At 44.7% G+C, this 23,397-nt stretch overlaps 1 protein-coding gene across 15 annotated transcripts in view; it reads left to right on the top strand.

Annotated features, from left to right (window-relative positions):
- The window catches only part of PTPRT (protein tyrosine phosphatase receptor type T), a 1,130,358-nt gene that overhangs the window by 381,540 nt on the left and 725,421 nt on the right, over positions 1–23,397 (top strand). For all 15 annotated transcript variants that reach the window (XM_055137540.1, XM_055137536.1, XM_055137543.1 and 12 more), the window contains exon 3: positions 10,085–10,356. In XM_055137540.1, coding sequence (XP_054993515.1) covers positions 10,085–10,356 — 272 coding nt within the window. The remainder of the gene's footprint in view (positions 1–10,084; positions 10,357–23,397) is intronic.

Genomic DNA, 23,397 nt, shown 5'->3' with positions numbered 1-23,397 from the left:
GTTTTCCTGATAGTGTTAGTAGACTTCTATGCTTTTTTTCCACATATATGCCCTTACTTTGTACATTGTATCCTTTGATATTTTTGGGCCTCTTGTCTTTTTGTTTCAACCAGACAATGAAATTTTCAACCTTTTGGACTTTTCAGTTAGACCTTATCCAAAATAGTTCTAATAGAAATATGTGTAGGATGAGAAACGCAGGGATAATTATTCTCTGGGGCACAGAAAGTGACCTTTAATAGTTTTCTGAAATACTTCAGCTAGGTCAGAGTGGATTTCAGGATCAGCTGAAACAAACACCCTTAAGTGAGGATGTATGCAGCATGTGCTGGTGTGCTATTACTGCTGTCATCTGTTACCAGATATTTTAGTCACTGAAAATATCGTGCATTTTTCGTCTTATAGATCTGGAGTTCAGAAGTCCTAACTGGGCCTCAATGTGCCTTTCTCAGCTAAAATCAAGGTGATGAAAGTGCTGTGTTCCTTTCTGGAAGCTTCAGGGGAGGAAACTGTTTTTCTGCTTTTTCAAGTTTGTGGAGGCCACCTGCATTCCTTGGCTCCTTTGTTCATCTCCGAAGCCAAAGGCATAGTACCATCCAGTCCTCTCTGGTTCTGCTTCTCAGCTGCAGAATAATCTCCTCCTTCCAATCCCACCTGCAATCTGCATTTCTCTTTGACAAATCTGACACTTCTCATGGGTTCCATAGCTCAGAACGAGGACATCCTGGAGAGACCATTATCTTATTTTCCACAGAGAGAAGACTAGGAAAGAATCTTCAGAGACTAGGCAGGGAGGTGGAAGCTGGGCTATGGGGGGGGGGATCAAAAAATGCCAGGGAAAAACTGTGGGCTTTCTAGGAAACAGGCAGTTTCTGGTACAGAGGGCTTTCTAGGGAGTTTAGGACACGTCCTTGTCGGTTTGTGTCTCTCATAGAGGGCTTTGTTTTTCCAGAGGACAGGAAAAGAATGAAGGGCTAGACAAGTGCGGAGGTCATTACAAAAGCCCAGAAAGCAAACGTTTAGATGCCCCGTGACACCAATGTCATAGACAAAAACTAGGCCAGTGTCCATCGACGTGGAGAGGAAGATGATCCAAGCAATGTCAGGTGGGGTCATCCCCAGAACTTCATCACCAGGGGTTGGGAATGAGCTGAGAGACTGCGTTGCCTCTTGGTGTAATCCTTGTAGTTTTCTTCAGTCTGTTGTGATTTTCTTGAAGATCTTGGGGCACCTGGGAAAGATAGAAGAAGAACTTACCGAGGTGCAGCTTGGATTCAAATCCTGGCCAGACTTTGCTGTTCTGTTCTTGCACCTCAGGACTAGAGGCTTTGCTACTCATTTTGAAGCACGTTTCAGAGCTAACGGGATGAGTGGCACTGCATGTGCACAATTGTAAGAGGAAGTTGGCATTTGGAATGCGTGAAACCTCTCTGCCTCCAAAAGGCAATGTATTATATTTTCCCCTTACTAAATGGCTCTCTGGGGAACCACTTCTGTGGCTGTGCAACTCCGGCAGGAGGGAAAAATCATTCTTAGTAGAAACTCATTGAGAAGATAGGAATCCAGAGCCTCAATTTCTGTTGTGTTACATAAAGTTGGGTTTGTCTCTAGTCCCAGACACACACCCACTGGCATTTATAACAGGAGTCCTTTGTATTAGAGAAGGCCTTGTGTCTTACCTGGATATCATCTAAGATGCTTTGATAATTAATCTCACGTTTCTAGAGAAGTGCTTTCCAACAGAATTTTCTATGACAGTGGAAATGTCTGTTTCAGTAGGACAGTCACTAGCCGAGCATCTACTGAGTAGTTAGATGCTGTGGTTAGCATGTCTAATGAAAGAAATCTCTTTTTAAAATTTGATCTTCGTTAATTTAAGTAGGCCCATGTTACTATTTATGACCTGGTGGATTGGAGACTACAGTTATAGACCCCAAGTCTCTGCTTACTGCACTGGGATAAATAGGTTACTATTTACCATACTTGCCAATGTGATATTCTTTTTTTAAATTTTTTTGAGGGAGGCCATCACTCTCAGCTATGTTCTGGGCACACTCACATCTCTTTGCTCAGGGATCAGTTCTGACCGTGCTTAGGGGACCACACAGGGTGCTGAGGATTGAACGTGGGTCAGTCACCTGCAGGCAAGTGCCTTACCCACTGTACTATTTCTCTAGTCCCACCGGTGTGACTTTGGAAATAAGTGTTTACCTCTGTCTTCCTTGGTGTTCTTTGCTTTCAAACAGGGTTAGTGGGGGGTCAGAGGGAGTAGCTCTGTGACTTAGCATGCCTGCCTTTTCTTCATGATCCCACTTTGCAGCCAGCCAAGGACATTGAGGCCCAGAGTGGGGGAGGTTCTAGACTTGCTCAGAACATGCAGGACTCTGGCATCTCTGCTGTCTGTCAGCCCCAGTGTCCCAAGCCACTTCTAACAGCACACACAGCCAGGTGTGCAAATGCCACTGCAGGTAGGGGTGCATATCTGGTAAGCATTGTCCCTAAGGAGGGTGGTGACACCCCAGCTCCAGGAAGTGTGAGCCCAGCCCCCAAATAAGTGGAACCCCAGGGGAGCTGCCCGGTGGAGCGTGTGAGCGTCACAGCCTGACACGTGATCTGTTGAGGCCACTGGGACTGAAACGTGCCAGCAGCCCAGTCCACTCTGCACGTGAACCACTGCTTATCACAACCACAGCATCAGAAACAAAGGGAAGAGTTTCTGATAAAAGTCAAACAAAAGCAGAAGAAAGCAGGGAGAGGGGTCGGAGAGTTAGCACTTTCCTGTTCTTCTGCTGAACCTCCAACAGACCCCCAGGCCTGCCAGGATTGATCCCTAGGCACAGAGCAGGAGCCAACCCTGAGCACAGCTCAGTGTGTCCCCACAAAATAAATTTAAGAAAGAAGCAGGGAGGGGCTGGAGTGATAGCACAGTAGGCCGGACATTTGCCTTACACGCGGCTGACCTGGGTTTGATTCCCAGCATCCCATAGGGTCCCCTGAGCACCGCCAGGAATTAATTCCTGAGTGCAGAGCCAGGAGTAACCTGTGTGCATCGCCGGGTATGACCCGAAAAGCCAAAAAAGAAAAAAGAAAAGAAAGAAAAAAATGAAAAAGGGAGAGGTGACAGCCCCGCTGTGGGTTACTAGCAGGTGCTTAGACCAGTGCTGGGGGAGGTACTAAGCTCTCAGTAACCATTCAAGCCGTGTAATAAATCGCACTGGGCCCACTGTCATCTGCTGCTGGCCATTTGCTATGGAATGGATGCTTACTGAGTCAGGTCCAGCCTTCCACTCAGCATTTACAGAACACAGAAAATGCTTCGCAGTGCCGTGTTCATTCATGATCCCATTTTGCAGCCAAGGACATCGAGGCCCGGGGCGAGGAGTGGTGGGGAAAGTTCTGGACTTGCTCGGAGCCGCCCAGTCCCGGATGATGGGAGCAGGCTGGAAACCAGCCTTGCTGCCGGCAAATCCAGGCCTGCTCCCGCCACCACAGCTGCTTTGGCTCTGGGCAGCCGGTGGCCCCACCGCCATCCGCCGCCTTCTCCTGGACTCTGGCGCTGGGAGCTGGAGGGACCACCTGCCTGCGGAGACGGCTCTGAGTGCTGCGAGCCCGGGGGCCCTCAGCTGCCAGTTGCGGAACACACTCATGTAATCTTAATGAACAATGTGCAAAGCCATTAAAAACTCAATTAGGGCTCTCTTTTTACTGCCGACGTGAGGAAACGCGATCCTGAGGTGCTCATGTGTAAACACAATAGCCGCCATCTGCTATGGAGAAGCGTTTTTGCCTCTGAAAAGGAGATGCGTGTTGCAGACACATCAGTGCTGGGGTGCTCATTGAGGGATTATTACACACGAAGGGGAAAAAATGCAAAATTTATAACCGGCCGGAGAGTACTTCTTGGTTTCATTCCACTATTTTCGGTGCGATGTATAATAACGATGAGGAAACTAATGCGGTTTTATGTTCCTTGGGATGTTCGTGGACCAGGGGCGATGGGCGGGTGGGGGAGATGAGGGAAGAATGTTATTTACAGTCCCTCTTGGTTTGGACTGATCTGGTGACCAGCTCGTGCTTGGTGTCCAGGAACCTGAGAGCCCCAGGAGGGTACTGATTAAGACAACCTGTTGATCAGAGAGAGCCACATGGAAGCTCTGATGTAGGGACTTTTGCACCCAGATGCTCGCCTCAGGAGCATCTTCCTTCCTCTTCGCAGGATGCCGCCGGGCTCTGCTGGGCTGGAGACTGGATGTGTGTGTGGGGAAGGGGTTGGGGGGGAGTGACAGGCTGCTGCATCCCAGCCTTTCCAGAGATTGTGTTCGCCTTGCTGGGTGCTACCCCACTTCCCACCTCTCCATGCAGATGTGGCGCCCTGCCTTGGAAACGCTCGCCCAAATCACTCTGCTTCCCTGGAGGGGGTGCCAGCTGGGTTCAGCTAATCCCCCATCCCCGCTAGCGTTCCTCAGTTTCTATCTGCTTTGGCTTTTCTGTGCTATCCTGGTCTGACTGGGGAAAGTGCCGTTCAGGGAGGGACATGAGGAGTCAAGGATTGGGCCCCGTGCCCTGAGCAGTAAGGAGAGTCACTGACCCTATTGCAGAGATCCCACACCCAATCCAGGGTGAGGCCATTCAGGGGACCCCAGCTGGGGGAGCAGCAAGGGCAAGAGGTTTGGCTTCCTGGAGGCTGCATGGAGTGGGCAACTTGGGGATGTTTAGGGACCTCCAGGGGCACCTGGGACCCTGCATGTAAGGTTGGATTCATGGACAGAGCGGACCATGGACAGAGCCTCCTCCCCTTAGCTACTGCTGTGAGTGCCTGCCCCACTGGTCACATCCCCTTCGTCTTCTTAGGCATGTCAGCTGCCAATGCAGACGTCCCTAGCGGGCATTCTCTTACTTCCTGTCCCTTGGACCCCAAAGCAGCTCTGCTCATCTTCTTACTCCCACCCCCTGGTCTCCCCAAGACCAATAAGGAGGTCTGACCCTATGTGACCCTTCTGACTAGTCACCTTCCATCCTGAGGGGAGGATTGGTAGGGCACACCATCTTTCTTAACTTTTTCCTAATCAGTTGTCATCACTTGTCATCCCGTTGACCTTTGATTTGCTCAAGTGGGTGCCAGTAACGTCTCCATTTGTCCCTGTCGCATGCTAGTGTAGCCCAGTGATATCTGCTCGCTCTTGGAAAAGAAAGAATCTCAAACCATTCATTCAGGGTTTTGACGTAGAAGTCTGACCATCTCATTGGTGGACAGCCACTCGGTCTTTTGATGTCCCGTGGAATCCAGTCGGTAATAGCTCTAGTCCAGCGGTTGTCTCTGAATAGCATTACATGTCCAGCCCATCTGATTTTTGATGTATTGGCAAAAAAGACAGCATCCCTGATTCTTGACCGTCAACAGAGGTTGTAAATCCAGATTCCTTCTCTCACTTGAGTGAGATGTGATACTCTTAGCATAGCTCTTTTGATTCCTCTTCACGTTACCTGAATAACGTTCTCATACTGTTTTCGTGGGGCCCAGGTCTCTGGTGTATGTTAGTGCAGGAAGAACGGTGGAATTAAAAAGATGTGCCCAGAATCGGTGGTTCTTTGTCCTCTTAACCACTTCTTCGATGCTCTTGAAGGCATTCTACACTGCTCTCTTCCTCCTGTGCAGTTCTGGCACCAAGTTGTTCCTCCTCATGTTGAGTTCTCGACCCAGGTACACATAGCTGCTGCATTCGGAGATGTTCATTCCATTGAGAGCAAATGGAGCGTCAGGGACTAGTTCATTTTTCATGAGCATCGTCTTGTTGAGGTTCAGCTGCAGTCCGACCTTTCCACACTCACGGTCGAAGTCAGCCAACATTTGTGACGTCCTTTTTTCTAATAGTGTTTCCTTTTATTTTGTCCAGTTTTCTTTTACTTTTTAACTTATTTATGCAGTGACCGGAGATGATTCCATGGCCTCACATAAGAGGCAAGCATTCTACCACCGGGCCGTATCTCCAGGACTTTACAGAATTTTAAATTTCATTGAAAACTTTGTACACACACACACATACACACACACAACACATACCTGGAGTCCTTTGCTTTTACACCATCTTTTAAGTCTATTAAAGTTAACAGCTTACCTTAGTCATCTTCAGGTGACTATGGAAAATCTTTCTTGGGTAATCTTAGAGCAAAATGCCAAACAATTGACTCTAGTTTTCCTTTTGTTAAGATCCTCAGGTCACTCACGAGCTTTAGAGCTTGAAGCTTCTTATTGTTTCCATCTTTAGGGGGTTTTCCTCTTAAATATTTTTATTTTGTTTTTTGGTTTACAATACTATTAATAGTGGTTTCTCGTGGACATAGTTCTAATACCACAGCCATCTCCAGTGTTATTTTGTCCATCCTTCTGAGCCTTGTACCCAAACACCTGACTTTCTATCTAATAGAAAGGCCACAGCTTGCATTTCATGTCACACAGATTAATGTTCAGTGTCCAAGTAGTGGTGAGGGGGAGGAGAAATGGGGTGTATGATCCTCACCCCACTCCTCTCTGGCTCTTCTTTGACTCAGATGATCATAGGAAGTCTGAGATGTCTCCTTACTTCTCAAGGATTCTTTCTCAGAAGCTTTCTTTTCTTCCTTTTCTCTCTGCTTCTTTGTTCTCCAGAAATATTGCTCTTAATGATAGTCCTAGATGGAGTAGCTACTGGTTCTTGCCTTTTCCGCTGAAAGGAAGAAAGGCACTTGTAGGAAGCTGGGCTTCTCTGGGGAGGCTAAACAAGGAGAGTACTAGCTACGGACATGAACTTGAAAATTTCACAGTAATAGCTTGTTCCTTGTTTCCTTAAGAGCCAAGTGAGTAGTCCTGTCAAATAAGCCTGTCGTTAAGGTCATGGTCATTCAAGGAACAGGCATCTTTTTCATTGTGGACTGATGTCACCAAGCCTCCTGGAATCCTGTTTTTAGGGCTGGTCGATGGGAGAGATGCCGAGACAGTGATTCTTTATATGCAGGTCACTGGGGATCTTGATAACAAGCATGTTCAGATTCAGGTACCTGGAACAAGGCCTGAGAGTTTCTTACAGTTTCTCCCAGGTGATGTGAGGCTGCTGGCCAGGAACCACCCTGGAGAGAGCGGATGGTGGAGGAGGGTGCGGTGGGCACTGGGAGTGCACGTGGCCTCCAGTGTCAAATCTGGAAATGGCGAACTTCCTACTCAGGCCCCGCTGGCTGGAACCCATCTGCCGGGCCCCATCACACTGTAAAAGAAGGCTGGGGAGTGGCCAAGCTATGTGGACAAGCAGCGTAGGACAAATAAGTGTTCATCAACCACTAACTGTGCTACATGGCAGGTTGGTGGTTGGCCAAGAGCTTGTACAGCTCAGCCGCCAGGATGTTGGCAGCATCACCTCTCAACAGTTGCAGGAGAGCAACAAGATGGCTAGACACAGCAAGACAGCGAGCATCCTTTGTCTCATGGTGATGGATGGAGATTACCCGTCTCCACCGTTTCTGTGAGCCGCCTCATCACCAAAGCTAGGAGCTAGCATACTGAGGGACGGACTCCTGAGCCGATGAAGGGAAACTTCCAGTATATCTTTGCTGTGCCCTATGAGCAGCCTGGTTTGAGTGGAAGGGAGGATTGTAAGTGTGCAGTGGCTGTCATAAGAATCAGTGGAGAGGGGCCGGAGCGATAGCACAGTGGGTAGGGCGTTTGCCTTGCACGCGGCTGACCTGGGTTTGATCCCCGGCATCACATATGGTCCCCCAAGCACTGCCAGGAGCAATTCCTGGTGCAAAACCAGGAGTAAACCCTGAGCATCGCTGGGTGTGACCCAAAAAGCAAAAAAAAAAAGAATCAGTGGAGAGAAAGCCAGAGGTCACTTCTCAGGCTGCCTTTTATACCCTGAATTGTACTTCTCTTTGGTGGCAACTGTACCTCTCCTGTTTGGGGCTTGTGTACCAGTTCTCAGCTGTCTCAGGTAAACCTTCTGGAACCCTATAGAATGCTGATCAGTGGATATATATGGCCTTGGACATTGGCTCAATTTTCTCTTGACAGTTCAGGTTTTTTTGTGGTGTCTCCTTCATTGCTGCTTCAGTAGGAGGTTGCGATTGTTGGAGGTCACATGACAGAGAACATCCTTTCACTTGTCCTTGTTACTGCCAGGCCATAAAATAGAACATTCTGCTCTCTCAGGACTGCAGGAAAGACACCATTTTTGTCCACTTTCACTGACGCCAGTATGGGTGGTTAGTGGTGAGTGAATTCTATAGGTAGGGAAAGTCCTAAAGACCTTGGTTCATGTTTTCTTCTATCTTTGGCACCTTGATTCCTGTTGGAATGGATCCCTCCTTCCCTACCCATTTCCACCACTCAATGACCTTAAATGGTTATTTAAGAGTAGCTCTGCCTTTAAGTATCTTGGTGGAGTTTATTTACTTTGAGGGCCATAGTGGTGCTCAGGGCTAACTCCTGGCTCTATGCTCAGGGATAACTCCTGTCAGTGCTCAAGGAGATCATATGTGGTATTGTAGATTGAATCCAGGTTAGCTGTGTGCAAAATCAGTGCCTTACCCACTATACTATCTTGGTGGAATTCAAAAGAGGGTTGTCTTGAGCATGCAGTTGCTCTACATGCTGGCTCAGAGAGGAAAGTTCTAGAAGCCTAATTTGGTTTCAAATCGAAGTTACTTTCTCTAATCCTGCATTGTGAACAATAAGTTTCTGGAGACTTTGCTGGCTCCATCATTTTCCTGCTTCTATTTTAAAAATGATTCCCATGACTGACAGGCTGTGAATGATTAGTACCCTCTCGAACCCTAACAAGCTATGAATTGTGCAGCACTTATTAGCTGGAAGCTGTTAGTCTTTTTGATATTCAGGTAAAATAATGAGACTCCTTATAGCTATTGAAGTGGCTCATTTTGGTTAAAGATAAGTAGTGGCAAGGTTTCATTCTAAATTGACGATTTTAGGGGTGAAAATAAGATTTCAGTGCCACAGTGATTTTTTTTAGGTAGAAATATTCTTCCTGGAATCATCCATGATTTTATCCATGGTGACATATGAGGCAGCCAATTTGATAGAATCATAGGACTTTTACTTTACCAAGGTAATCCATTCCTTGATTCACAATCAGTTGATTGTGAAACTTCCTTTGACTTCTCCTATCTTTGTTCTTGAGATATTCCTTAGAAATTGCTGGACTCTGGGGCTTTGTCCACCCTCTGCAGTGACGGCAGGTGGATCCCTGTGTCTGGGAGGGTGAAGCCATGCTACAGAGGCTCCGAGCGATGGACAGCTTCCGGGACTGACACAGGCCTCCTGCTCTCACCCGGCTCCTCCTGTGGTCTAGGCTCCCTATTCCAGCTGAACATCTTCCATCTGGTTCCCATGTTGCTGATGTGTCTCTCTTTTTCCCTTGAGTAGCATGTAGCACTGTCATCCCGTTGTTCATCAATTTGCTCGAGCAGGCACCAGTCATGTCTCATTGTGAGACCTGTTGTTACTGTTTTTGGCATATCAAATATGCCACGGGTAGCTTGCCAGGCTCTGCCGTGTGAATGGGATACTCTCAGTAGCTTGCCAGGCTCTTTGAGAGGGATGGAGGAATTGAACCTGGGTCGGCCACGTGCAAGGTAAATGTCCTACCCGCTGCGCTATTTTCCCATGTTCTGTGAATGCATGACTCCAAGATGTGTAGGTACAAATGCCATCTCTCCTGTTTCAGTCACCTAGATACCCCACGTTACACAAAGTTCTTTCTCCTCTTCTCCCCCATGAACTCAGTTCCTGGGGTCTACTCCCTACTTCCTTCAGGAGCTGTGGGATGAAAGATTTCTCCTGTAAGGGTTGCTGGCCACTATGTATAAACACTGTGTGTTAGGGCTGCCTGAGTGTTCCAACCTGCTTCTGGAGTAGATATTTAAGGCCCCAGCTAGAGGAGACAGTGTTTGGGAGGCAGAAGGTGGAAAAGGAACTCCCTCAGGTCAACTGGAGCCTCCTGGAGGGTCATGATTTTGGCTGTTGTGTGAGTGGGATTGATTTTTCACAGGATACTTTTTTTCTCTCTCCTTTCTGCTCCTGTGCTCGGGTCTCCAGGTTCCTTCATGATGGTGAACAGCTCCGGAAGGGCCTCGGGCCAGAAAGCCCACCTTCTCCTGCCCACCTTGAAGGAGAATGACACCCACTGCATTGACTTCCATTACTACTTCTCCAGCCGTGACCGGTCCAGTCCTGGGGCCTTGAATGTCTATGTAAAGGTCAACGGCGGGCCCCAGGGGAACCCCGTGTGGAATGTGTCTGGGGTTGTCACCGAGGGCTGGGTGAAGGCAGAGCTTGCCATCAGCACCTTCTGGCCGCACTTCTACCAGGTATGCCGTTTCCCATAAATTCACTTTCTTTAAAGCATGGATGGGTCTTGTATCCCTCTTGCCCTGCTAGAGTTTGTATGTGGAGAAGGACTTCACTTACTTACTCCCTAGCTCAACCTGTTTCCTTAACGTTTCTTCCGAGCCACAGCCTACAAGTCAGGACCCCTCAGAGATCCTGGTCTGGAGGAGGGGCGCGGATATGCCAGCAAGCACTCACGATATAGGGGGATGTCCCAGGGTGCTGAGGGACAGAGACATTATATCCTTCTTAGTAAAGTAATTGCTCTCAGCAGACTGAAAAGGGGTGTATTACTAGCCATTTAAGGAGGAAAACTGAAGTTTTAAGAGATGTAGAATCTCCAAGAAAGACAATGCTGGCGAGAAAGAGAATTCTTTTTCTTCTTCTCTCTCCTTCTCTCCCTCTCTCTCCCTCTCTTACTCTTTATCTCCCTCTCTCTCTCTCTCCACCTTGGAAAACTCTGTGTTCACTCTTGAGCACTCTCTCTCTCTCTCTTTCTCTCTCCTCTTTTTCAGAACTTCCAAATAAAATTTGTTATACTTTAAAAAATGAAAGGCAATTAACTCATAAAGAGCAGATAACATCTGGAGGGTGTTTATAAGGACAAAGAAATCATTACCAAACAAAGAGTTGACTGGATGGTCGTGCCATGGGTTGGAGGAACAAGAGCAAGGTTTGGGCCAAATTGGAAATAAAGTTGGTTAAAGCCAGGCTGTCAAGGAGGCATTCAGGGAACTGAGCCTGTAGAGACCAGCAGGTCAGTCATGGAGGTTTGGAAGAGCCAGGTAAGGAGAGGACATTTATTTCCTAATGTGTGGTGGTGCCACTCACTCATTGCTGTGCAAGACTGTTCCCCTTGCACTGCGTGGTGGACCGATGCTTTCTTGAACCATGATGAGATGCCAGGTTGCCACTGCATTTTTGGGAGCCATCTCTTGGGACCCCTGTGGTCTGTGAACTCCCCCTATACACATGGGCAGGGACCATGCACCACGGATCACAGGAGGAAGCATAGCTCCTACCGAATGATGGGGATTTGTGTTTTTAATAGGAATGTTCTGAGTTACTTTTAATTACTTTGGGGTCATAGCAGAAGTGCCCAGATCCCCCAGCAGAGTGTTGGATCAGAGATTAAGCCCACGATCTGGCACCTGTAAGGCATGAATTCTGTCCATTTAATCCCTAAAAGAAAGGGCTTTTTGTTTGTTTGTTTGTTTAACTTTGTTGATTGCTTTAGGGACCACACCTGGCAATGCTCAGGGAATTTTTACTGGCATTGTACCCAGGAATCACTCCTGGAGGGGCTCAGAAGACCATATAGAGTGCTGGGGATCAACTCTGGGTTGGACACATGCAAAGCAAATGACCTACCCACTCCATAAAACAAAATTTTAAAACAGTGTTTCCATGACATAGAATCTATGGGATTTTTAAGTCTGGCAGCTTTCAAGGACCTGTTACACCTTTGGGAGCTATTTGAAAATTCACTGTTGAAAGCCTTAAGTATAAGCAAGAGGTATATCCAGCCTTTTGGAGTCAGTTTTCTAGAATCTGAAATGGAAGAGGGAACCCAGGGTGACAAAGACCAGTGCTGGTCAACCTGGAAGTTCAGCATCCAGGGGTTCCAGTCCTTTAGATGCTCCATCCGAGCAACAATAATATGGAAGGGTATGAATGCAGTTGAACTTGCAGAGTAAGTAGTGGGCCAGAAGTGGCCACAAGGCCACCGCTGGTTGCCCCAGATAGAGGTACTCAAACTGAGCGCCAGGAGTTTACAGCGAAGAGCAAGAGTATGCACATACCATTGGCAAATGGTATCAGAGCCCAGGGATCCTGATTCCAGGAGTCTCAATACAGAGGGGAGGAAGAGCCAGACCCTTAGCTCTAGGATAGGGAATCTTCTTGGGAGTCTGAGGTCCCCAGAAGCCTGCTGGATCCTCTGGGTCCTAGTTCCATGTTCCACCTGGAGAGAAGCCAGTTGGCCACTGTGGGAATGTTTTGATCACTGGGTGCAGGATGTTAGCTGTGTCTTGGGGTCCTTTTGATCCCCATTTTGTAAAATGATGAGGGTACCGGCAGTAGCTAAGATTTCTACTGTTACTCCAGTGACCCGCCTTCCCAGAGCTTCACTGCCAGAGGACCTGGCTGGAGGCGGCCATGCAGCTCTGCCACCTACTTTTTCTGAGCCAGATCTGATGAGCTCAGCACCCGCTTTCTTTGAGGGCTTCCCTCCCGTCCTTTGCATCTGCCTGAGATTCGGGGCACCTGTCACACCTTTCCTGATGTCAGAGCGTCTCTGCAAATGCTGCCTCTTGATTCTCCCAACTCGATTCCATTGCACCTCATCTTCTGGCCAAGAGGCAAAAGCCTTTCTAGGCTGCTGACTTGTTGCTCCTGCATTTTCAAGGATCTGGACCCTGAGCCCCAGTGGTGGCTTGTGATTATGCCCAGTGCTTGTCCAGTATGGTTTGGTTTGCAGTGTGGATGTGGAGTGTCTGGAATTTGGGGGTAGGAAGGGGTTTCTCAGGGTGATATCTCTGCCAGATTTTCCTGGCTCCTCCACACAAAGGCCTGGCATCTGTAATTTATCAGAGACAAATTCCAGCCACCCTTCTAAATACTTCTCCTGGTGTTGTCCTCTACTGGCTGGGCTGTTGCTTCTGGAAGCAGGCAGATGGCCTTGGACTGGGGCTATAGGCCTAAGTGGCAGTGTGAGTTGGGTGTCTGGGCCCATGTGTCACATGCCTTCTTTCCCTTGCCAATAACCTCAGCATCATCATACCGCTCTGTGTCTAGATATAGTTGTGATCCGCAAGCCTCTGGCCTTATGTTCTCTCTCTTCCACCTCCCACATGCAAGAAGACACAGAATCACGGACTTCCTGGTTCTGTCTCTGATGCACCAGCCTTGTAGCCAGTGGAGGCTCTGACTCCCAGAAGCTTGCATGACTTAGAAGCTAATTCTGAAAAAGCATGCACAGGACAGGCTCCTTCTGGCTCTTGTGCTGCTCTTAGCAATCCGGTAGCTAAGAGCAGGGGGCAGCAGAAGTATTCTCCAGTTCTGTGCTGGAGGTGGTTGATGTGCAGCTGTACCCACGACTTGCCCTTTGGTGTAAGCAGAAAGTGGAGTCTCAATCCTAATGCTCAAGTCTGGAGCCTTGGTCCGTGATTCATTCTCTGAGATGTCCCGGTATCCTTTCCTACACTTCTATTCTATCCTCAGCACCACCAGCCTTCTTGGCTCTCTCAACCTCACAGGCCTCTTCTTTTCCATCTGCCTTCATCCACATGGACCCAGAGTGCAGTCTGTATGTATCAGTTCCTGCCAGTCATCTCTTACATCAGACTCTGTTGGGTAGAGGAACATAAGTGGAATTTTGGGGTGAAGGGTTCTAGGGGATAATCACACAGGAGAGCCAAGTTATGTCTCTTTCTCCTCAGGTCTGCTACTCTACCTTTCAATTTTCCTTCATCTCATTATTCCCAAAATAAGGCAAAATAATCCTAACTCTGATGATGCACATGTCTTAACAAAGTTTTTAATCCCTCCTCCACCCCCACACTTTATTTAAATACTGTGGTTTCATTGCAGCACTGTTCACAATAGCCAAAATCTGGAAACAACCCGAGTGCCCTAAAACAGATGACTGGTTAAAGAAATTTTGGTACATCTACACTACACAATGGAATACTATGCCGCTGTTAGGAGAGATGAAGTCATGAAATTCGCTTATAAATGGATAGACATGGAGAGTATCATGCTAAGTGAAATGAGTCAGAAAGAGAGGGACAGACATAGAAGTGCTGCACTCATTTGTGGAGTATAGAAGAACATCACATGAGTCTGACACCCAAGGACAGTAGATACAAGGGCCAGGAAGATTGCCCCATAGCTGGAAGACTGCTTCATGAGCGGAGGGGAGAAAGCAGATGGAATAGAGGAGGGATCACTAAGAAAATGATGGCTGGAGGAAACAGCTGGGATGGGAGATGCATGCCGAAAGTAGATAATGGAACAAATACGATGACCTCTCAGTGTCTGTGTTGCAAGCCATAATGCCCAAAAGTAGAGAAAAGTATGGGGAATATTGTCTGCCTTAGAGGTAGAGGAAGGGTGGGAAAGGGGAAATATATCCAGGATATTGGTGGTGGGGAATGTGCACAGGTGGAGGGATGGGTGTTTGATCATTGTGAGATTGTAACCGAAACATGAAAGCTTGTAACTATCTCACAATGATTCAATAAAATTAAAAAAATAAATGATGATGAACAACAACAACAACAAAATACCAGGGTTTACAAAGTTTTTCATGATGATTTGTTACAGGCATTCAGTATTCCAACACCAGTCCCACCGCTGTCACCTTCCCTCCACCATTGTCTCCAATTTTCCCAACCACCCCTCATGCCTGCCCCCATAGCAGGCACTCAATACTTTCTAATGCTTATAACAATAAATTTTTATAGCAATAATAAACATATTTCCTTAAAAGAATAGTAATTTTTGAAAATTATTGCATCTCACCATGGGGACATTAAGTCTTGTCTGAGAGATTGCTAAAATGTTACAAGTTAAGCCTTCTGTGTTAATTTCTTTTAAAAGTTAAGATTGGCTGTCTTCTACGTTATATTCCATCCAGTTGCTACTACTGGGTTTTCCATATTGTAGTTTGGAGATGTTGTGTGGCCTCATTTGCAGCCCCACACTCCAGGAAATCCACGATTTTTAACTGGGGAGTCAGCTGGAGTTAAATTTTTAACTGGGTGGCGACTTGGGGGTGTGGACATCACTGCTGAGATTTATAGAAGCACATGGAGGTGACTGAGAAGACGTGGCATTTTCAGTCCTAGGGACCCATGTACTGGAGGTTTTGGGCAGGTTAAGTTCTTTCTGAGGCGATGGAGTCTGGCCAGAGGCCTGGCAGAGATTTTGGAGTGTGGCAGCAAACAGCTGCTGGTGTTTGTTTGAGTGGGCACTGCCCATCCCATGTCCCCCTGAGAGTGCCCCGTATGTCTCAGCTGTGAACAGGTGAGGTGTCCAAGAAATGTTTGTGGCTAGTTGATTCTTCTTTCAAGTTTTATTTTTGAGTTTTTGTAACAAGGTTGGTAGATGAGCTTACATGTGATTTCTAAATTTTAGTTAAAAAATTTTATGGAGTAAGGGGCTGGAGTACAGTGGGTAGGGCATTTGCCTTGCACGCGGCTGACCCGGGTTTGATTCCCAGTATCCCATATGGTCCCCTGAGCACCACCAGGGGTAATTCCTGAGTGAAGAGCCAGGAGTAACTTCTGTGCATTGCCAGGTGCGATCCAAAAAGCAAAAAAAAATTATGGAGTAAGATTACAATATTAATCTTATTGTAAGCCAGGGAAACTCAATCAATAAAAATTTTAGGAAATAAATTTCTTAGAAAGCAGGCAGTGAAATGTAGATCAGTGTACTATTATTATTATGACTGCCAGTCTTAATGAAAAGCCAGAATATTTTTTCCCTAGTTTCTTTCAGAATATTATTCTCTCACAGTTGAGAAACTCAAGTTTCACCAACCCCAATGCTTCTAAAAAAATCCCAAGAGAAATTCTGGTGAACAAAGGGTTCTCTATCCTTGTTGCTGCAAATTATAGAAGGGAAAAAAACAAACAAATGTATGTTTCATTGTCAAGTACCCATTCTCCTGCGAATAGCTTGTGCTCATTCATGGAATATAAATAGACCAACTATGAAACAGGTTAGATATTGGGGAATGATAGGAAAATCAACCAACATTCTAGAGGAGTTTATTTACATTAAACTTTAACTGGAAAAAGGAAGTTAATTCTTCAGGTGTTTTATCTAATGAGAGTGGTAGCTGTTTCTCATCAAAGTCCACTTGGGCATGGTTCTGTACTGGAAACCAGGGGCTCATCCTGGATCCACTTTGTGTTTCCTTTTAGACCTGTGATAATTCGACCAGCCTCACCTTTATGCCTAACTGGTTAGATCATGACCACATAATGAAAGGTCAATAGTGTTGACCTTTATTTCGATGCCTGTATTTCCTGTTTGTACTGTCACTCAGTCTGGGTTGGTGCGTTCCCCTTGGAGTTCAATACTAATTCCTCCATCGGCATTCTGACTCCAATTGACTCCTGTTCTCTCCAGAGTCACATCCATCGATCCTTCAACCCCTAGAATTTTATGCTGTTTTCCTGACTGCTTCTCCCTCCACCTCAAGTCACATTTCTATCTCTACCATCCTAAACCATTCTCTACTAGGTTTTTGCACTTGCCCCTTGCCCCTAGCCTTCTTCCCTGAGCTATCTTCTCCATTTCCTAAGGTGACATCATTGAGTTCTCCAGCTCTTCCTAACAGCTAAATGCTGAAGCCACCTCTCATCCTAAATCACCTGGGAACTTCAGAACCAGAATACCAACCTCATTATACCCATTAAGATGTGTAATTGGCGTCTCAGATTTAGCAGAGAGGAAATTTTGAGGTAGCTTTCCCCCTTGTGCTCCTACATATATATTCATTTTCTTTTTCTTTGTCAACAAATGATAACAGGATCACAGAAGCTGTCTTTATCCCCAAGTCGAAGTCTTTATTAAATCTTTTTTCCTTCTCTACTCCCATCTTAATCTATGACAGTTCTTTTTACATCCAACTTCAAAGTATCTCTCAGTTCATCGGTATGTTTATTTTTTGCAGCTATCACCTTCAGGAGCTACTGAGAGTATCCCACCCATACAGCAGAGAGTGGCAAGCTCCCCGTGGAGTATTCAATATGCAAAAAAAAACCCAGTAACAATAACATGTCTCATTCCCCTGACCCTAAAAGAGCCTCCAGTCATTGGCAAAGATGAGTAAAGAGAGGCTGCTAAAATTTCAGGGCTGGGACGAATGGAGACATTACTGATGCCCACTCGAGCAAATCGATGAACAACGGGATGACAGTGACACAGTGATAAGTGATCACCTTCAGGATCTTCTATTTTGATGGGACAGTGATAGTAATCAATTATTACAGGTCCATTGTCTTATTCTTGTTTAGGTGCCCCTCTCTCAGGATAGCCAGGCTGAGCTCTATTAGATCATGTCACTTTTCCATCTCAGTTTTCACCCCTCAATTACCACTACTGACCCCTCTTAGTAAACTAGAACGTCCCTCCCTCTTAGTTACTTTGAATCATAGTGTTCTGCTCATTTATAACAATTACAAAGCAAGCTTACTTTTACACATGATTTGTTGGCTTTCCATTTCCGTTTACTAGACTGTGATGTTTAGTTGGGCTATGTTTTTAATGAACTTATTCACTAATTTAGCCCCGGCTTGTAATTCCAATGTTTGATATAGAGGAAGAGTATCTGTTAATAGGTAGGTGAATGAATGAATGAATGAATGGGTGTAGAAGTGAAGAAAGGCAATGGGTTAAGAGTGTAGGGAATGTTGAATCTTGGATAAACAATTGCAATATGAGGTGATAAGAGAGGAGCTAATTGTACAGTTCAGGTAGAGTGATAATGAAGTGACATGAAAAAGTTACAAAACATAATGTACCTTAAAATATTTCAGCTTTTAAATTTGGGGGGCCACCTCTGGCAGTGCTCAGGGTTTACTCCTGGCTCTTTGCTCAGGGATCACTCCTGGGGACCATCTTGGTTCCAGGGACTGAACCCAGGTTAGATGTGTACACGGAAGCACTCTGTACATTATCTCTCCAGACCCAAATACTTAATTTTTGTTCAAATCTCTAATAGTTCAGTTTTGTTACAGGAAATTTGAAATATTGGTAAATATCAAGAAAATATTCAGTAAATAGATTTATTAAGATTTCTGTACCAAAAGACATTGAATCATCATGAACTGAACTCTACTTCCAACCAAATTACAAAACATTTATAGTTTCCTTTCTTGAGTTTCAAAATACAGAAAAAATTTAAGAAAAAAATAACTAAACTGGTTTGTCGAGGAAGTTAATATTTAAACATTTAAAAAATTTTAGTTAGTCCTAAGATTTTCTGAAAAAAAGATATTTAAAAAAAATTTATTAGTGAATTACCGTGAGGTACAGTTACAAACTTATGAACTTTTGTGTTTGCATTTCTGTGATACAATGATCGTTTACCCATCCCTCCACCAGTGCCCATTCTCCTCCACCAATGTTCCCACTATCTCTCCCACCACCCCCACCCCATTCCCCACCACCCCACTCTGCCTCTGCGGCAGGACATACCCTTTTGTTCTCTCTCCTTTTGGGTGTTGTAGTTTGCAATAGAGGTATTGAGTGGACTTCTCCCTAATACCAAAATCAAACAAAGGCACCACACAAAAAAAGAAAACTACAGGCCAATATCCCTGATGAACACGGATGCAAAGATTCTCAAAAAAAATTAGCAAATAGAATTCAACAATTCATCAAAAAGATCATACACCATGACCAAGTGTGATTGATCCCAGGGATGCAAGGATGGTTCAACATTCAGAAATCAATCAACATAACCCATCATATCAACAAAAGAAAAAATAAGAACCATATGATCATATAAATAGATGCAGAGAAAGCATTTGACAAGATCCAGCACCTGTTTATGATGAAAACTCACCAAAATGGGTATAGAAGGGACTTTCCTCAATATAGTCAAAGCCATTTACTACAAGCCTATAGCAAGCATCATCCTCAATGGGAAAAAATTAAGAGCCTTCCTTCTAAGATCAGGGACGAGACAAGGTTGCCCACTCTCTCTACTTCTGTTCAATATAGTACTGGAAGTACTTGTAATAGCGATTAGGCAAGAAAAAGATATTAAGGGCATTCATGTAGGAAAGGAAGAAATCAAGATCTCACTATTTGTAGATGATATGATACTATGCTTAGAGATTATACCCTAAAACCTAATATACCCTAAATACCCTAAAACCTCTAAGAAACCCCTAAAACAATATATTTGTATAGTAAAGTTGCAGGCTATAAAATCAGTACCCCAAAGTCCATGGCTTTCCTATACACAAATAACGAGAGAGAAGAAAGTGACATGAAAAAAAGCAATTCCGTTCACAATCGTGCCTCAGAAAATCAAGTACCTCAGAATCAGCTTAACTAAGGAGGTAAAGGACTTGTACAAAGAAAACTACAAAATGCTACTTCAAGAACTAGAAGAGGACACGAAGAAATAGAAAGATATCCCCTGCTCATGGATTGGGAGAATTAACATTGTCTTAATGGCAATACTCCCCAAAGCATTGTGCACATTCAATGCGATCCCTATAAGGATACCCATGACATCCTTCAAGGAAATGGAGCAAACACTCCTGAAATTCATATGGAACAATAAGCCCCCACGAATAGCTAAAGAAACTCTTGGGAAAATGAATAAAGATATGTTATGTTGAACATAAAAATGTTTTTTCCTCCAACAAATGAACTTTTGAAAGCAGTTTGAAATTAGTGGTAACTATTCCTTGGAAACCAGGATGTTATTTAAGATGTAATGTCAGCTAATAAAATGCCTTGGTTTCAGTATAGCAACAACAACAATAATCATTATCATCTCCCTGATTGTCGAAAACATTAAATTCATTAATTATTACTATTATTTAATCACTTATGAATCCTCTGTTGAAATCACTTGCTGATTTTTATTTTTGGAAAATTTATTTTGCATATCTCAAGAATTCCATAACCCCAAAATGGATATTTACTACTTGTCTAGCACATAAGTTACAATTTTTGTTCCCAGTTGATTTGACTATTTGTTTTTTCTTTCACACTTTTGGTAACTGATAAATCTTACTTTTTATTATAGTAATTGAAGATTTTATAACTTTCAATAAGTTGACTTTTTAAAGTTTTTCCCACGAATTTCTAACTTTATTTTGATTAAAAATATAAATCCAAACTTATACAATTTCTTCTTTATTTGATACTGAATATGTAAAATACTAGAAATAATTCATGGTCAGTTGAACAAAAATTTTGTCTCTTAATTTTAATTAATACCATCTAACAAATACATTGTTATTAGGTTGTATGCCTATTTCGTATCTATATATTTTTTCAATTTGTTCTAAGAGTCTAAGATAGATTCAGAGTATTTTCAGTTTCTGTGTTTTACCATTATTTTCTCCTCTGACGTCTTTTGACTCATATATTTGAAATCAACCACTTTAGTCCACACTTAATCTTTTTCTTTCTTTTTTTTTTTTTGGTTAAAATCCTTTTGTGTTAATTTTGCAGCAGCTGTTTTCATTTATTTGTATTTCTCTATTATGTGTTTGTTCTGCTTGTTATTTTGAAGGTTCCTGAGTCATTCTGTTTTAGGTGCTTATCTTCTAACATGTAATTAGAATTTATTTAGACAGTCTGAGATCTTTCCTCTATTTTTATTTTACTTGATGAGGGGGCCTACCAAATGGTTCTTGGGGGAACCAGGGTTCTCTACCAGTAAGTTTCTGCCGAGTGAGCTGGAGATTCAATGTGGGAGCCTGAAGCTGTGACTTTGTTTGGGCCTTGCAGTGACGGGCACCTGGGTCATTTGGAGCTTGAAGGCTACTGGTCCACCTGACTCTGCTCAGAGGCTATATGTTACCAAGGACAAAACCATGGTTTAGCACATGTAAGGCATGTACTGAACCCCCATACTACCTTCCAGGTCTGCTTTTCTCTATTTTAACCCATTTATATTTATTATCAGATCAAACATTTTTTACTTCTTTTCTCATTTGGTTTCTGGGCCACCCCTGGCTGTGCTATGGGCTTACGATTGGCTCTGTGCTCAGGGATAACTTCTGGCAGAGCTTGGGAGACGATCTGGGGCTTTGAGAATCAAACTCAGGTTGGCCATGGGTAAGGCAAGCACCCTACTGTCTGTACGCTCTTTCCAGTCTCATTTTGGTCAATTTTTATCCCCCAGTTTGAAATCATTCATGCTATTTCTTTTAAAGTGTTGTTCTACGTACATCCTATGTTCCTGTCCCCCACGCCATGGCATTATGGCATTTGCTTTGGGTTTTCTTTGTATTATTAAAAAAACATATTTAATGTTATATCGAATACGCCATGGGTTGCTGTGCGGGCAGGATACTCTTGGTAGTTTGCCAGGCTCTCTGAGAAGGACAGAGAAATCAAACCCGGGTTGGCTGCATGCAAGGCAACTGCCCTACCCGCTGTGCTATCACTCCAGCAAATCAGTAACAAGTCTCATAATGGAGACATTACTGATGCCCGTTCAAGCAAATCAGTGAACAACGGGACTACAGTGCTACAGTGCTGCAGTGCTATTAAAAAACATAATTAGAGGGGCTGGAGCAATAGCACAGCGGGTAGGGCGTTTGCCTTGCACGCGGCCGACCCGAGTTCGATTCCCAGCATCCCATATGGTCCAGGAGTAATTCCTGAGTGTAGAGCCAGGAGTAACCACTGTGCATCGCTGGGTGTGACCTGAAAAGCAAAAAGCAAAAAAACAAAAAAAAACCATAATTAGACACACAGTTCTCCATAGAGAGGTCTTCTGTTGACTTCTCCCGCTGCAGGGTAAGGCAGCTGCCACACTTTTATTTCTGCACACTTTTCTCTACCCCTGGAAGAGTTTTCTCTGTTTAGTGTCTCTGGGAGACCCTGCTATCTTAATAACCCCCTCTTCCAGAGTGATGCCACGATGGCTGATACCAGATGCTCTTTTTTGGTGTGACTGTCGCTACCAGTCGCTTTTCACGATCTCTAGGTAGTCACATTTTGACTCAGTGATAGATCTCACTCTCTGTGGTGCCTCTTCAGAGCTTTGCTTCCCTCTCAACCAGCTCCCTGCTCACGTGTATCTGTTGGAACCCCTGCCCCACTGTCCCTCCAGCAGTGCTCGTGAACCCGAGGCCCTCTCCTGGAAATACTTGGCTGAGAGGTTCCAGTATGGTTGTTAGGTGTTTGGGTCTAGTGGTACTAGAGGTTACAAGGGACTCCCAGTGATGCTCAGGAGCTACCAGGGCCACTGCCATTCAGTTCTGGGGCCATGAGGACTATATCCAGTGATGATCTGTGGGCCATACAGTGTTGAGAATTAGGGCCTCCCACATGGAAAGCCTGTGATTACCATTTTTAGGTATCTTCTTGGTCTCTGACCCCTGATTTTTTTTCACTTTTTAATTGAATCACTGTGAGATAGATCCTTACAAAGTTGTTAATGATTAGATTTTAGTCAAACGGTGTTCCAACACCATCCCTCCACCAGTGTACATGTCCCAGCACCAGTGTCCCGAGGTTCCCTCCCATCACCCCCCCCATCCCCTGCCTGCCTCTGTCAGGCATTTTTTCTTCTCTCTCTCTCTCTCTCTCTCTCTCTCTCTCTCACACACACACACACATACACACACACACAAACACACCTTTGGGCATTGTGGTTTGCAGCATTGATACTGAAAGGTTATCAAGAATATTCTAAATCCCTAACCTGGAGTGACCATATGGAAGACAAAGTAAAATGAACTACAAAAGAGATTTCATTTTTTAGTGTTTAGATTTTTTAGTGTTACCCATGAACTGCCTAACATTGTATTCACAGACTTGAACTGAAGCTTCAAAGACAGGAAGGAATAGGTCCCTTTTGTAGATGGCCGAAGTGGTAACAGTGAAAATCAGTGATTTGGACCAGAGTAATGGACATCCAACTGATTTTGACCTAGAAAGTGATTGCATTATGTGGTTCAACTTAACAGCAGAAAGAAAAAAGGACAACAGATTTGAGAAACACTAACAAGACAGAATAAAAAAAGAAAATGAATATGAGGAATAAGGTAGGAGGAAAGTCTCAGATAATCAAATCCCAATCTTCATTGGCTTCAGTGCAGTCTACGAGGCCCTTATTTTAGGAAGAACAGACACTGGCAATGTGGGAGACAGTTTGAGGTGGACAGTACTCCCATTAATTGCACATAGATATGTCTAAGGCGGGTGTGTGTAATTCAGATGAGAATACAGGTCAGTTAACTGAATAAGTGAAGCTGTTGTTCAGGTGAAAAAATCGGTGAAGAGTAGGGCCTGGGGATTGCTGT

The sequence above is a fragment of the Sorex araneus genome, chromosome 5 (genome assembly GCF_027595985.1).
Source record: "Sorex araneus isolate mSorAra2 chromosome 5, mSorAra2.pri, whole genome shotgun sequence".
NCBI classification, from domain to species: Eukaryota; Metazoa; Chordata; class Mammalia; order Eulipotyphla; family Soricidae; genus Sorex; species Sorex araneus.
The sequence above is the reverse complement of the archived record's forward strand: the minus strand, read 5'-3'. Positions and strand labels throughout refer to the sequence as shown.